Source organism: Lolium perenne, chromosome 1 (genome assembly GCF_019359855.2).
Source record: "Lolium perenne isolate Kyuss_39 chromosome 1, Kyuss_2.0, whole genome shotgun sequence".
NCBI classification, from domain to species: Eukaryota; Viridiplantae; Streptophyta; class Magnoliopsida; order Poales; family Poaceae; genus Lolium; species Lolium perenne.
The window spans coordinates 197,141,043-197,155,840 of record NC_067244.2 but is presented as its reverse complement, the minus strand read 5'-3'; the positions used below and the strand labels follow the sequence as shown (position 1 = coordinate 197,155,840).

Here is a 14,798-nt window from a genome sequence, read left to right as displayed (position 1 = left end):
AGCTTGATAGGTAATATAGACCGGGCGTGCCACCACTTCCGACCCCAGTGGCAGCCGTTGGAAGAGGATCCGGCGATGGCTCACTAGGGTTCAGACGGGGGCCTCCGGAGTCGCCACATGGAAGGCGGCCGAGAGGAGAGTTACCTGGTGGCAAGTGATGGACCTAGCGGCGTGGGAGAGGGCTTGCCAGTTGATGGCAGCGGCGGTGGTGGGGCAGACCGCAGATGGTAGGGCCCAACAACACGACCCCCTATTCCATAATGCACCGAACATAAAAATGGCACCGGCATCCTCGGCGTACCCGATGATGTACATCCTCCCCACCTCCATCGAAGCCAGGAAGCCAAGGATCTTGTGTATCTCGATGATCTTCCACGTCACCTAAGTGACAACACAATGAGGCAAACTTTGCCTTCCTCTGTCTGGATGACCCGGCTGCAGCTGATGTTGATGTCGGCGACGGGAGACCTGCTGATCATGGCTAGCTGTTAGCTAACCAAATCAAAGTGGATTATCGAGACTGGGCTCGGCTAGACACTAGTAGAGGCCATTGTCGACGAGCGTGCATGAGAGATAGCCAACATGACATGGTTCCGGGCCTTCTGATGCTGACACAAGGTCGCCCCACACAACGGTCTCAGAGGAGTAGACACGAGCGGTGATGTCTCCCTCGTCACCATTGCCCCAGATGCTCACCAACACCACTAAATTTTGCTTGAATGTCCTATCCCTTCACCGTCACAGACCATGGCTCCGTTGGTGGTGTACATATGATAGAAAAATCGAGTCGGAAGTCGACGACTCAAGGTTACTTGAATAGTGCTTCCACACCAATATTGCGGTACTTCAGCAACCCAAATACCAAGGACGCGTCGTATCGCCGCGCCAACCTTCCTAGTAAAGGAGCAAGAACGACAAGGGCGCTGAAGAGGGAGAAGGCGAGGTGGTGCGTAGTCCAAGGTAGGGAAAGAAAGGGGAAGAGGTTTTCTCACACAACAATCCACATCCAAGTCAAGTCAGGTTCTAATCACTAGTTCATCCCACTAAATATTTCTCTATACAAGTAGCTTATCCATCTAATAACCTGCCACATCAGCAATTTATGTCCTGATTTTTCTTTTCTTTTTGTTTATTTTTTCTCCCAGAACTTGATGCACGCCAAAATAGTTTGTCTTCTCAATCCACCTCTCCCTAGGCAAATCTCTCTCACAAACCATCTCCACATTCAAACTTTCAAATTTTGACTCCTATGTTTATCCTTGCAAAAGACAACTTATAATAGCCAATTCAACATTTCTAATTGGGAAAAACGAGGATGAAGAAATCAGTGGACACAAATCAGAAAACAGGTACTCCCTCTCTCCTAAAAAGGATGTCTCAACTTTGTCTACATGTTGACATGTTTTCATATTTAGATACATGCGAAATTAGACAATGTTGAGACACATCCTTTTGTGCACGAAGGGAGTAGAAACCTATGTACCCAACAATTTGGACCCATGGATTGATTGTAAACCCTGACTCAGGCAGTTCAGGTTCCATCTTTAGAATGCTCAAGATGTTCAACATGTTGAGGCAGGTCCCAAATCAAAGTTAAGTGCATTTTTTTTTTTTTTTTGCTGCTGTTTTAGTGACAAAATGACAATGCCATTCTAACAAGTCTGAACCATGCAGAGCATCATCTACCATTGCAAGAACTAAAAGCTGGTCCACTGTTACAGATAAGCACACAAACATGTTCAGTATACAGATTACCTTACAATTTGTCTTGCAAGTAAGACGTGTATTACAAATTCTACATTTGTATCGGATAGTTTGCTATTACTTGGTTCAAATTTTTGATGTATTTCATCTAAAGCAAGACTTTAGCTTCTCATTCATCATCACTCCAAGAGGAATTACACTTACGCCTAGGCAAAAGCAGGCAACATTTCCTTTGGACGCCCATAGTCACTGATCCTTTTGTGGACCCTCGCCATCATGTCCACTTTAATCATCAGTGCATTTACCAGAGCCTGCAGTGAGACGCATCTTCAACCCTGTCAAAAAAGGATAGCTTCAACTCTTTTTGGAATCTTGAGGAGAGCCATTTAGCTTGCCTCTCTGGCTTCAGAGTTTTCGGTTCACAAAGGTTAAATTAACTGAACAACAAAGACAAAAAGATGCACTATAATCTTTAATGTACTTATCAGTTCAGGACATAGGCACACCAAGAATTGACAAGAAGTAACAGCAAGCCATGACCAGCCTGCACCAGCAGCATGAGGGATTAGAAAGTAGAGTAACTTTATCCATTTATATATTCATCAAGAAATTCCGGAACAGCTGATTAGAGGGTTTGACATAAGACAAACTCGTGCCTTGTTTTGCCAACGGACACTCACCTTCATAGACCCACAAGATCTCAGATGGGTCAGTTACAGATTCCGGCTTCTTGCCATGCCAAGCAACCAAGGATTCAACAACAATGCAAGTCCAAAGAAGAGTTTGAATAAAATCACAAACACCGACTTGATTATATCCCAAAAAACGACATGAAAAAAGGATATCAGAAAAACCTAGAGACATTCCTTGCTTCTGCCAAAAGATAATTAGAAAAATGGCAATTTAAGTAAAAGAAAATAATAGAGGTCGCACTTCTTCACCAAAGCAGATAGTTTGATCAGCAGGGCAGTTAGTCAAATATAAAGATAATTCAAACATTGCTTTTCAAAAATCTGATTTGGAGGATAAAGCAACAAACAATGGTGAAATAGTGAATTTAGCTTACTAAACCGAACAGGAAACAATCCTTTGGATCCTTAGAGCAAGTTGGCTGGAATTCTGGAAACATTCTAGAGATTAAACCATTAGAAATATTTGCAATGAAACTTAGCTTACTCAACTGAATCTTCAAAAACCATATTAGAGGGCTTGGACACTAGCGAGTGCATTCTTATTTGTGCTTTTCTAGATAGTTCCCTCAGGAGACTAATAATAGTGCTGAAACAAACCAGCCTTAGAGTGAGGGGATAAATTTTCTTAGCCCAGGGATTCAGTCTACAATGGCTATTCACCTAAACTAAAGATATGCTTGTGACTGCACAGTTCTAAACGGAATAAAGTAACATAAGCAAATAGTAATGCGGTGTGAACAAAGCAAAAGGTCAAGGTAATGCACCCAAGTGATCGGGTATTTACCTTGCCAACATCATGTGCAAACTGAAAATGCAAAAGATGGGAGGAAGGCACCAAAAATGGGATAGAATCATACAAAACGAAAGGGGAAAGAATAAAAACTAGTACACTGGATATATCATTTAAGCTTAAAATGTAGTAACAGTTACTACCTCCGTTCCAAAATAAATGTCGCGACTTTGTCTAGATATGGATGTATCTAGATGCATTTTAGTGTGTAGTTACATCGGTATCTAGAAAAAGTTGTGGCACGAGTATATAACAATAATAAAGGGACTAACATGATGCTTCGTTATTGCAATTTTATCAAACATGATGCCATGTAAACGGGATACCACAAACAACCAAGTCTACACAAACAAATGTTTGCCTCGAATGCATGGATAAATAAATGTTGACCTATACTATTGTTGTGAGCAGAAAAACTGATTGATCAAGCGCAACGTATTAATGCACACCACAAATCTACTGAATCAAGGAAACTACAAAAATTGAAAGCAGCAATTCCAGAAAATGTGTAATTAAGCTACCTGTAGCAAAAGGACGAACTAGTTGGTCGGTGAAACCACAGCGTAAGACTTCACGTCATAAGAATATCTAATTCAAGGAGCACATAAATATTTTGTACTCCCTCCATCCCATAATATAAGATATTATTACAACCAATTTGCTCGTATATTGGTTGTAATAACATCTTATATTATGGAACAGGGAATTCCAACAAAATTACAAAACTATCCATCTGCCCAAAATCCGAAGTTATGGTAAAAAAAAAAACACAAAATATCTGACAAGGAAAACTTTGATGTATAGACAATGTATTGCTTTAGTTTTTATTGATATTCTTTGACGCGTCTACAGCTGGCTCATAACCATTCTTTTGTTTTTACTGGTATGTAATTATGTATCCTAAAAGGCTAAAACTAGGGAACACAAAATGAACTTTTTTGTTGAAAGCAAGGTGCCACTTCACAGTTTCCATTCATGTCGCCTACATTCCTTTTTTTTCTTGATTTGTCAAATAACCATTACAAAGCACTCATTTCTAGGAAGTTGCAACAAGGTCATAATAAGTGTGAGGACTGATGTAGTGCTTACCTGACCCCTGTTCTCTGTTCAACTTATACCACCAAGTGCTGATAAGAAAACCAGATGAAACTGAAAATGACAGATGGAAGTTTAGTAGCCTTGAGATAGCCATTGCACAAAATTTGGAGCTGCCGTCCATGAAAATCAAAACAATCTGGGGGCGTTTTACTTACATTCAATTATTGATTTTAAATTTTCTCTGGTCTTCATACATGAGACAAATTCAAAAGGTGGTATCCTATGAAATTCAACACATGATTCTCCCATCAACTATTGGTGAAGCTTCATATGATGCATGGTTATACAAAGCATGACAGGCAAAAACATACAAAGGAAGCAATTCCAAAAATGTATACCTGGCGGCTGGTGCCGAAAAAATCTACTGATCAACTGAACTATTCGACCACCTGCATCAAGCATAAAACAAACAATGATATGTAGTGAATCCAGCTATTCTCATGCCACAACAGAAATATGTATCCAATTCTTATTCCTGCCGCTAGCTGACAAACAACAGGGGCCTTAGGGTGTGTTTGGATTGCTACCAAGGCATACCCTACCAATTTTTTGGTCATGGCCAAAAGATTGGTTCTTGTTTGGACAGTTGCAACTTTTTGGCTTGCCGATGCTCCACTATCAACTCTAGCTCATTTTTTTAGCCAATATTGGCCAACTTGTGGGCAACGAATAGGTCAACCAAAATATTGGCTAGCCAAAATTTTGGTAGGGCAATCTTGGGCACAAACCAAACACACCCTTAGAATTTCCAACTAAGTGAGTCAAACATCTTTCGTAAATTGGATAGGAAAGAACCTCTGGTAGAGCACAATACATTGAAATAAACAATTTTACCAGGGGTGGTAACGGACTTTCTAACGACGCCGTGGGTCCCTACGTGCCACCATAATGATCACAGAACATTGTCGGACGCCATATTAAGATATTTCCCTAAAATGTGGCGGTAACTGAAGTAGCAAGTCTGCTTCGGTATAAACTGATAGCCAAACTATAGATAGGTGACTTTTATGAACAAAATATTGATGGACAAAACAGGAAAAATATTTGGATGGATTAATGGGCATGGTGTTTCAACATCGCCCATCGTTGTGGATGTGGATGCTGTTGCTTCGAGCCACTCGTAAGAGGCTCATAACGATAGTTACACGCTGTCGGCCAATACGGACGCAGTAGCTCGACAGCATGCAGATGGCACAACAGGAAAGGAAAGGAGGGAGCGCAGAGTTGGGAGGAGAGGGGCTGCATTATTAGTCACCATGAGGTGTGGGCTTTGACCACTCGCTAATCTAATAGCCAAACTATAGATAGGTGAAGTTTATGAACAAAATATTGATGGAAAAAAAAGGAAAAAAAATATTTGGACGGATTAAAGCTCGGTGTTTCAACACCGCCCATCGTTGTGGATGTGGACGCTGTTGCCTCGAGCCACTCGTAAGAGGCTCATACCGATGGTTACACGCTGTTGGCCATTACGGACGCAGTAGCTCGACAGCATGCCAGATGGCACGACAAGAAAGGAAAGGAGGAAGCGCAGAGTTGGGAGGAGAAGGGGCTGCATTATTATTCACCATGAGGTGTCGGCTTTGACCACCCGCTTGATAGGTTCTTACTGTGGGAAGGAGAACCCCAGATGCCATGCAGGCCCAACAGTAGATATGGCCTAGTGTCAGGCACTAGGCAGCTTAGCTAGAGAAGAATATGGTGGGGAGTGAAAACTACCATAGCGGCTCTTCACCAACCCGAAGCATGCAGACACATGGCAAACAAGGAGAGGGTTGTGCGTTAAAGAGAAGGCAAATAAGCTAACCAAAAAAAATATACACACCACTTGGACACTGCAGATATGATCTATCGGATAGTGTGTGCACGAAGGGCATACCTACAAAACCCAACTTTGTGCCTACCTACAAAACCCAACTTTGTGCCTCGTGGCTAATTCAGGAGCAATGGACGAAAAGCATCTGGGAAAAGGAGACGCGGAGAAACTGAAGTCGGGTGCCAGAACACACAAAGCAACAAACAAACGGCCATTGCCAACAGGACCAAGGAGAAAGGAGACCCCATTGGCGACTAAATAACCAAAGTACATGAGCTTCAATAAAAACAAGTGTACAGCAGCGGGAAAGAATGAAACGACTACCAGAACAAACGACCCACAGTCGCCAACCACTGGTCTCCCAGCCCGAGTAGTCTAGCGCCATTTAAAGAAAGTAATACACTCAAGTTGCACTACATCTGGTGGGATTGCATTAGCATGCACACTTCAGTTAAAGGGATAAGTTTACTTTTGTTTCCTTGATAACTGCCTGTTTCACCCAAACTCAAAACTGTCCAAATTTTACACCCTTGGCCTTCAACCATCAAAACTAGGGTGGAAAATCTAGAGGAAAAAGTTCAGAGTAAAAGACATGGCTTAAGAATTTCATTCTAGAACTCCAACACCCAGGGGTAGACTTCATCATTATGGATACCACAGGAAATGAGGTTCCATCTCCTACAAGCGGCACCCAGTAACACACATAAGCATGATGTTTCCACACAAAAAAGAAAACATAACCCAGGTCCCACAGCATCAGGATTGCTGTGACATTAGTCATAACTCATAAGGTATAATACGGACAGAACAACTGACACAGTTAACTGGTAAAATACAGACAACTGACAAAGTGACAAGGATCTCTCACAGCTAATCGCAGGGTACTTATGAGTCAACCATCCAACTGTATCAACAAGGTTATAAGAAATACGCAGATCATGCGGAATTAATGGCAGAACCTTTGAAGTCAGGTCAGTGGCTCAAGAGATGTATGCCGATATAGGGATAGATCCTGCTGCTGCGGTGACTCAATGGCTGGAGCAGAACTTCACACTCCATCAGTACCTGCGCCGCAACAAATCTAATTAGTGACGATTGCACAAGCCATAGCTCAAAAAGATCAAGGAAAATTAACTTCACCGTTACAGAACTAATGACTGAACCTTTGAAGTTAGGTCAGTCCAGCAAGGTTACGAAAATTAGCTTGACAACCTGGAATTCAGGTTCTCGACCCTAACATCGCTGAAGTATGGATCGGTCCAAATTGATTCCACATTATTTTCAAACAACATAGTATTTGCTGGTGTTTCTCAAATCGCCAGATTCCCAAGTATGATCATAAATATTAATTAGTAGTTACTATTTGAACCTTCAGAAGCTGCTAACAATAGTTTAAAACATTAAAACACTGCAAGTAGCAGAAATATTATTCTTGCAGTGTTGTTGTTTTTTATCCTTAAAAAGTGGCCTTCACATCCACACAAAATTCTAAGACCAATGCATTATGAACTGTCAACAGCTTGCCAGTTAATTTTCTTTTGAGCTATTGTTGCAAAGGAATGATCATATTCTTCTGAGAAATTTGCTAGCCAACCTTACTCCAGAGCAAAAAGGAGAGGAGAGCGGATAAGAACACATGGGAAATTCAGTCTTTTCACGCAGCCAAATGACTAACGAAACAATATTTAGATAACAAATTTCAACCTGGCAGAATAGCAATTGAAACCTGCAATGTCACACTCTCGTGATCAGCGGCGAAGCCACGTATGAGCTGTATAGTCAATTGACTACACAGTTTTTTGCACAATCCTTCAACGATCATGCAAAAAAATTATTAAAAATTTGTAAAATAGGTGTATTTGACTACACAACTTTAGTTTGACTACACAGGGTTGTAGCCCTGGCTCCGCCACTGCTCATGATGTCACACCTCACACTATTTACATGATAAATGCCACTGCAAGTCAACCCTGCCACCAAATAGGTCTATCTCCTGAAATTAAGCACATCCAAGATAATTTCAGGCTTATGAACCAAAAAGTTTGTTTCTCAGTTATGTACTATTATTCTCATCCTCTGGCGTGATCGCAGCTCCAAGAGGTGGGCCTAATTAATCGCAGCGATTATAGCCGAAAGCCTGTCGGTAGCAACGATGCAATCTACCCATCGCGCCCCAACCCTTGGATCGGATCTTGCCTGCGTCAGACTATCTCGATCCCGGATGATTGCGCTAGCCTACCGGAGCCCCACTGCCAGGAGCAGCCGCCGCCGCTCTCCTCCACCTCGTGTGTCGTTCGCGGCATTCCACTTCATAGCCCCAGCCACTCACCCCTGCAACCGCGACCGCAGCATCCCTCCAACCTCTCCAATCTCCCTATGCACACTTCTTCTGGCCTTGCCCACCTTGCACATTTCGAGGAGAAAACGTGTAGTCCACTGATCTGGATGATGAGCGAGGCTTGGCGCCGCTGTCCTCACCTGCCTAGCACTACAGGCTGCAGCTGAATTTGTGCGGAGGTGCATCTGAAGGTCACTCCCCACAATCGTCGCGGCTTAGCTCTTCAGGCTCCTAGACGACCCGGATCAAGCCCGCCCACGGTCAGAACCGCAATGATGGTCAGCTGAAGAAAAACACCCTCCTCGGCTCCCAGGTTGCCCCTTCCTTCTTCCCATTGTTTTATTTTAATCAGTGCATTTTACCCAAGTTAAGTATTTGACAAAAAGCTTCAGATGGATGGATACTTGAGTAGTTAAGTACAAAAAGCTTCACAGGGATGGGTACTTGAGTAGTACTTCAGTTTCTTAAATTGGTTCATGTTGTCTTCCACAATGGATAAACATTTGGTACGAATGGAAGCTGAACTTGGTGGGACCGGATTGCAGTGGTCAGCCTCCATCCACTGCAATGCTACATTTCAAGATTTGTCTTCATCGACTTACTGGAGCTGATTTGATTTTTTTAATTTTCAGAACCTTTCCCACTGGCAGAGTTTATCCTTTTTAAAGAAAAGGTTTTTGTCATCACTAATTCTTGACGGAATTTGAAATTTTGTATTAGTTTGTGTGCAAGTGAAGTGGCAGGGCAGGTAACTACCTCCTGATTAATCATTTGTAATCTGAATTGTTGATTATCTATAATATGCTTTGAAATATATCAAACTGTAGCTCAATTACTGATATCTGCAGAACCTTGCATGGGTACTACTACATCAGCACGCATTAGTTGTTTTCCATATCCATGGACCTTACAGTGGTACGATTTTGGTAATCTATAATCCTCCTCGCTGGTGTTGTGATTCATCACCAAGTTTCCTCGCTGGATTGCATTGGCTTTCTATAGATTACATTGGCACACCTTGATACGATGCTGAAATTAGAAGACTATTAGGACTTTTATACCCAAGATATTGATCACCCTGATCAGCTCACCTTTCCATGCAGCGTCATGTGATTGATTTTATATGAACAATGGTTTGTCACTCACGCGAGCCTCAGATTCTACTTCTACAAACGACAGAGGTCTCGATTGAGCAAAGTAGTTTGCTCCTTCACGGTATGCATTTTCCTGCTTTGTTTTAGTTATGCAAAACTGTGTTGTACATGGTCTTTTGGTCCTACAGGGATCTGGGCTAGGGGCACCATTATACAAGTATACAACGTTATCTACCGATACGACTTTACTATTAAAAATATTTATTTTGTTTTGGCAGAGATGCCATATATGCTCTGAATATTATGTGAACCGAAGACATTATATTGTACTTAAGTGACAATTTGGCCTTATGTATTATATAGGTCGCAACTGATATCTTTGTTCATACATCTCTACGCCCACAAATTGTTCCCTATGAATTCTGTTGATTTGGGGTGGTTCTCTTCCAATTTGATCCGAGATAGGCAAACAAACATCGGAAACTATAATCTTGCTTTGTACTGAATTACAATATCAGGTACTTTCTCAAATTTAATTGTCTTTGTCTGTCTTAGTTTTTATCTCACAGCAACATGTCTGTCAAATGTGCAGTCATATGGGGTACGTTGTTATTTCTTCTCTCATCCTAGAGATTAAGGACAATTTTCGCAGCTAAAATCACTATGGGGGAAGCCAGTAATGCATTTGCTCACCTGCATTAAATCCTAACGTACAAATTTAATAACGTACAAATCACTACGGGGGACAATCTTGCATTTGCTCACTTGCATATAATTTGCATTTGCTCACCTGCATTAAATCCTAACGTACAAATTTAATAACGTACAAATCACTATGGGGGGCAATCTTACATTTGCTCACCTGCATATAATTTTTAGAGATTGTTTCCAGGTGGGCTTGCATTCATTTAGTTTGACTAGAAAATAACATATAGTGTGGTTCTACTGCATCTAGGCTAAAGAATAGTGCAGTTTTGCAGGTCAGAGTTTCTAAACGTCTACTACCAAAGAATGACAGTGATCCTACTGGCCGTGACGACAGGGTTACAGGCAAAAATGTAAACACGCAGCACTAAATTTTATATGGGGTATTAGTAGAAATAGGACTGAGTAGAAATTGGCTTATAATAACCCCATGTGTGCGACTAAGGTGTTTTGACATATAGAAGCTAATTCCGACTTAGGGGCCAGGAAGAACAATAAAAATGATATACTATCAAGTAAGTGAATGTTTATGTTGAAGAAACAATTATGGGACCAGTAAGTGATGGAGATGTAGTGACGTAGGATCATTATTTCTAGGGCATTTTGTTGTTAAATGCACGGATAAAAACAAGGTTTGGTTAAGTCTCTCCTATACCTTTTCTTTGTCTCTCCTATACCTTTTCTTGGACCAATTTGGTGATGCAAAGCCGCTCAGTCCTGCATTAGCCTGGCCACGCCGAGATCATAGTTTTCTTTATTGGCTTATACCAATGGGTTCTTGCATATCAGGTTAATTTAGTACCTCAAATATTTTGTATGGTTGTCTCCTTTGCAGGACAATGTGGTGCTTCTGTATGGTAATGCTTTGACGCATCCTTAATGAAGATGAGGCTCATTGCTACAATTTTGCTGTATTGTTATAGACTTGTAGTACTTTCAAGTGTAATGCGTTATTTCTCAAGTAAATAAGTAGTATCTGGTCTGCTTTTAGCGCTGCAAGTATTCAAGGAAATACCTTTCATAGCATCCTTGTCTAGGATATAATCGAAAGTACATGGCATAGGTCATAAGAGGAAATGACATTAGTTGTTTTCTTTGTAGTACGGTCAAGTTTTACTGACCAAGTTAGTCTATGTTGTTTTAATGTTATACACATGGGTCTCACACTTTATCTCATGAAAAAGGTGAAATTTCGCAGCAAGATTTTTTTTTTATGTTTATTCATGTCCTTCTCTTACTTCTTGGTGGTCCTTCCATGCTTGAGAAAACAAAGCCTAAGGATAATGTGCCACACTGTATGCCAGACCGTTTTGTAGAGTCATTTGATTTAAAACATTACTATATTTTTCATTACTTAGTGCTTTTCAATACAGGTTTTCTAAGAGTATGTCTACCATAGAACCTTCAATATTGGGAGTTATGTCCAGTTATTTTGGTGGCTTGAAAAATTGGGTGAATGACTACATGTATTACCTCTGTAAGAATTCTATGGTTGAAAAGAAATATTTCTTGTTGGAGGTAAAATCATGTTCTCTTGCGAACACCAGTGGATACTAAATCTGGACAACATGAATGCTCGATGCAAACAGTTTTTTACACTTAGCATGAAGTTTATGTGACTTTCATCAGGATTTTTTCTGGATGACCAAGGAAGATATGTCCCATGTTTAATCGATTATGCTCTCGCAGGTATGTCTTCGGTTTGACCTGGACCTGACTTTGCTGGTAGCCCTCAAAGTCACACTACTATATTTCAGGGAAGTTTGTGCTATGAGTAGTGAATGATGTGCACATGAGGCTCGATCAATACAGCTTTAACCGATCTGATCACAAAGATGATGAGCAGATAGGGAGGGATTAAGATGACTCATTGTTGTGTGGTGGTAGTGAGGTGGATAGAAAGTGTGAGAAAACATTTTGTTTAATTATATTGTACACTTCATTTTGATACAGAACCTCCCTATATGTATCTGTTGTCTTGTTACCTTATTATTTTGTGACAACATGCTTTTGTATACCTGTGAACTTTTGAGCAGTTATTTTATCTATGCTTAGAGTAAAGAAACAAGAGGAAAATATATCCTCTATGGGGATTTTAATCTTGCAAAATTAGGCTTTGGAATATTGCAAAATTATTATGGAAAGTTGCACATATTTTAAAAACTTCAAGGCGAAGACTGGAAATCCCACCGCATAATTACTGTTCGCTGTGTTTGGACGCACTAGATTGAGTCTGGAGTTGAATTGGATAGAAAATTCCAAATCCAAGATGGAAAGGAAATGGCTTCTAATTCAAATTCTATTGTTTGGATGTACATGGTATTTGATGTTGAAATCAAAAGATGGTTTTTGTGAATAGGGGAATAGGGGGGGGGGGGGGGGGGGGGAGATGAGGCTTGGAGGTGGGGAATGACGAACTATTTTTGGGAACGAAACAGTTCGCACGATTCGTCCCGAGCTCTGTGCTCCCTAGCGTGGGCGGACACGCGCGGCGGGGTGGACTTAGAATTGAGGTTGTTTCCCGGTATAAATTCTATGACTAACCAAACAGCAGAATTTAGTATCCGGATTCTAAATTGTCAATTCCAAGTCTAATTCAGTGCAACCAAACAGTGTCATGTAAAGTGAGATGGTGATTGCTGCAATCTCTCCAAAGTGATGTGCTATGTAATGGACTAAGATGATTTGCTAGAGGTGGAGAGAATACCGGCGTGTAGGAGTTGGTCACACCATTAGGATTCTATGTTTTATGACAGACAGGAGAGAGCAGCGTGAAATAGAAGTGTCCTTCTACGGTGCTTAAGAGCCTAACTATGGTTTGAACTTAGGTAACTCGAATTGCAGTATCTTGAGGATGCCATTGACATTGAAAATATTTATTAAAAACACAAAAAACATCATAACTATTAATTCTATGGATCAAGCGAAGACGAAATAGGATAACTAAGATGCTAGCAAACAGTTAAAAGCATAGTAAAGGCTGCAACCATGTACGAAAAAACTAGAATTAGGCTACTCCTGTGATGTAAAGATAAATAAACAATTACCTCCGGTATAGAAATTCGCGAACGGATGATATGAATTCTCCAAAAGATTCTGATTGAGCTTCCTGGACTTCATCGACTCTAGTTGTACAACAAAGGTATAGTGTTCTGAATTGCTGGACACCGAAATGAAGACCACATCAGCATCCTCAGAATACCCCACTATAACTTCATTGCTTGTCTCCAACCCAGACGGCAGACCAATGATATCATGCATGTTGACGGTCTTCTGCAGCATCCAAGTGGCAACACCCTCATTGCTGACCGTGCGGCCCCACATTTGGAAGCTGGGGTACGACAGTACAGCCATGCCTACACCACCACCCTCGGCCCTGATGATCCGGATGCAGCTGCTGGGAATGCCTGTAAAATTAGGCCTCTTGACCACAGTTAATCTCCGCTTACCCATATCGAACTTGAGTATTTCATCTTCAGACTCATCTAGCCACCAGTACAGAGCATTGCCGATGAGGGTGGAGGGGAGACGGCTAACTGTACCAGCACATGGTCCCGGCGTCCAGACAGCTTTTCTCCATATGCCAGTCTTTGAGGAGTAGAGACGGGCGACTGCTGGATGCTGGCCTCCGCTGAAGGTGCCTACCACAGCCAGCTTGAACGGGCTCATGTGGCAATCTCCGTGCACGTGGCCCTGGCCGCTGCCCGCATCGCACAGCACAGCTGCGCTGATGGTGCACGCACAAATTGTGTAATCAGGCGGAAACTCCACGCGGGGCCCGAAACCCGGCGGAATGGCCAGGGCGCGGACATCGACGGATATAGGATCAAACATAAGGATCAGAGACAGCCGCTGGAAGAGGATAAGCACGAAGCCGTGGCGGCACCCGGGCAGAGTCCATGAATCAAACGCTAATCCGCCTGGATCTGGCAGGTCAAAGCGCGCGGGGGGGATGCGGTCGGGAGGGTCGAGAACGGAGGTGAATACCAGTGTTCGGCCGCGCTGCTCGAAGACGCCGAGGATGGGGGGCTTCCGGTGGTGGGCGAGGAACCGGCGGCGGAAATCTGGATCGGTGGCGAGGAGTTCCCAGCGCTTGGAGACGACGGAGGCGCGGGGGAGCGAGGTGGGGAGCGGGGAAAGCCGGAGCAAGATCTCGCCGAGGAGGTCGTCGTTGTCCAGGGCCGCCGCCGTCACGCCGCCCTCGTCGCTCATCTGGACTGGGGATTTTTTTTTTTTCTTTCCTTTTGGAAATGGGAATGGGAATGGAGATACGGAGAAGTAGTGAGGCAAATCTTATTATTCCGACCGACCGGCACCTACCAACCACCGCGCACCCTGTTTTTTCTTTGGGCCGGCCCGTTAACTCTGCCCAACATGACTACTCCCTCCATTCCCGTAGTTAGCCCCATCTCCAGCGGGCCGACGCAAAATGAACAACTAAATTAACCGACTACGTCTATTTGCTTCGGTGTCGTCCTCGGCCGCGTACTCATCATCACCCTCGTCGTTGTCGTCCTCCCCCTCGTCGTCGTCCTCACCATCCTCGTACTCGTCCTCGTCG

The 14,798-nt window shown here is 42.6% G+C and overlaps 1 protein-coding gene across 9 annotated transcripts; it reads right to left on the bottom strand.

Annotated features, from left to right (window-relative positions):
- Positions 1-1,650: 1,650 nt before the first annotated feature.
- On the bottom strand, positions 1,651-14,499 carry LOC127317928 (uncharacterized). Of its 9 annotated transcripts, XR_007861548.1 has the most exons (5): positions 13,285-14,499; positions 7,060-7,165; positions 4,623-4,673; positions 4,440-4,504; positions 1,651-4,335 (listed from the first exon to the last, which is right to left on the bottom strand). XR_007861548.1 is itself a non-coding variant. In XM_071821637.1 (3 exons), the coding sequence occupies exons 1-3, from the start codon at positions 14,447-14,449 to the stop codon at positions 7,149-7,151; spliced, it is 1,047 nt and encodes a 348-aa protein (XP_071677738.1). In that variant the 5' UTR covers positions 14,450-14,499; the 3' UTR covers positions 1,651-7,148. The 9 variants fall into 9 exon arrangements, 2 of the variants coding, with proteins under 2 accessions (XP_071677738.1, XP_051204489.1); XR_007861547.1 differs by having other exon boundaries at positions 4,623-7,165; XR_007861553.1 differs by lacking the exon at positions 4,440-4,504.
- Between the last annotated feature and the right edge of the window lie 299 nt (positions 14,500-14,798).

Bases quoted from the DNA above. Each gene is read 5' to 3' on its own strand.
- LOC127317928 (XM_051348529.1), bottom strand. From the start codon at position 14,449: ATGAGCGACGAGGGCGGCGTGACGGCGGCGGCCCTGGACAACGACGAC.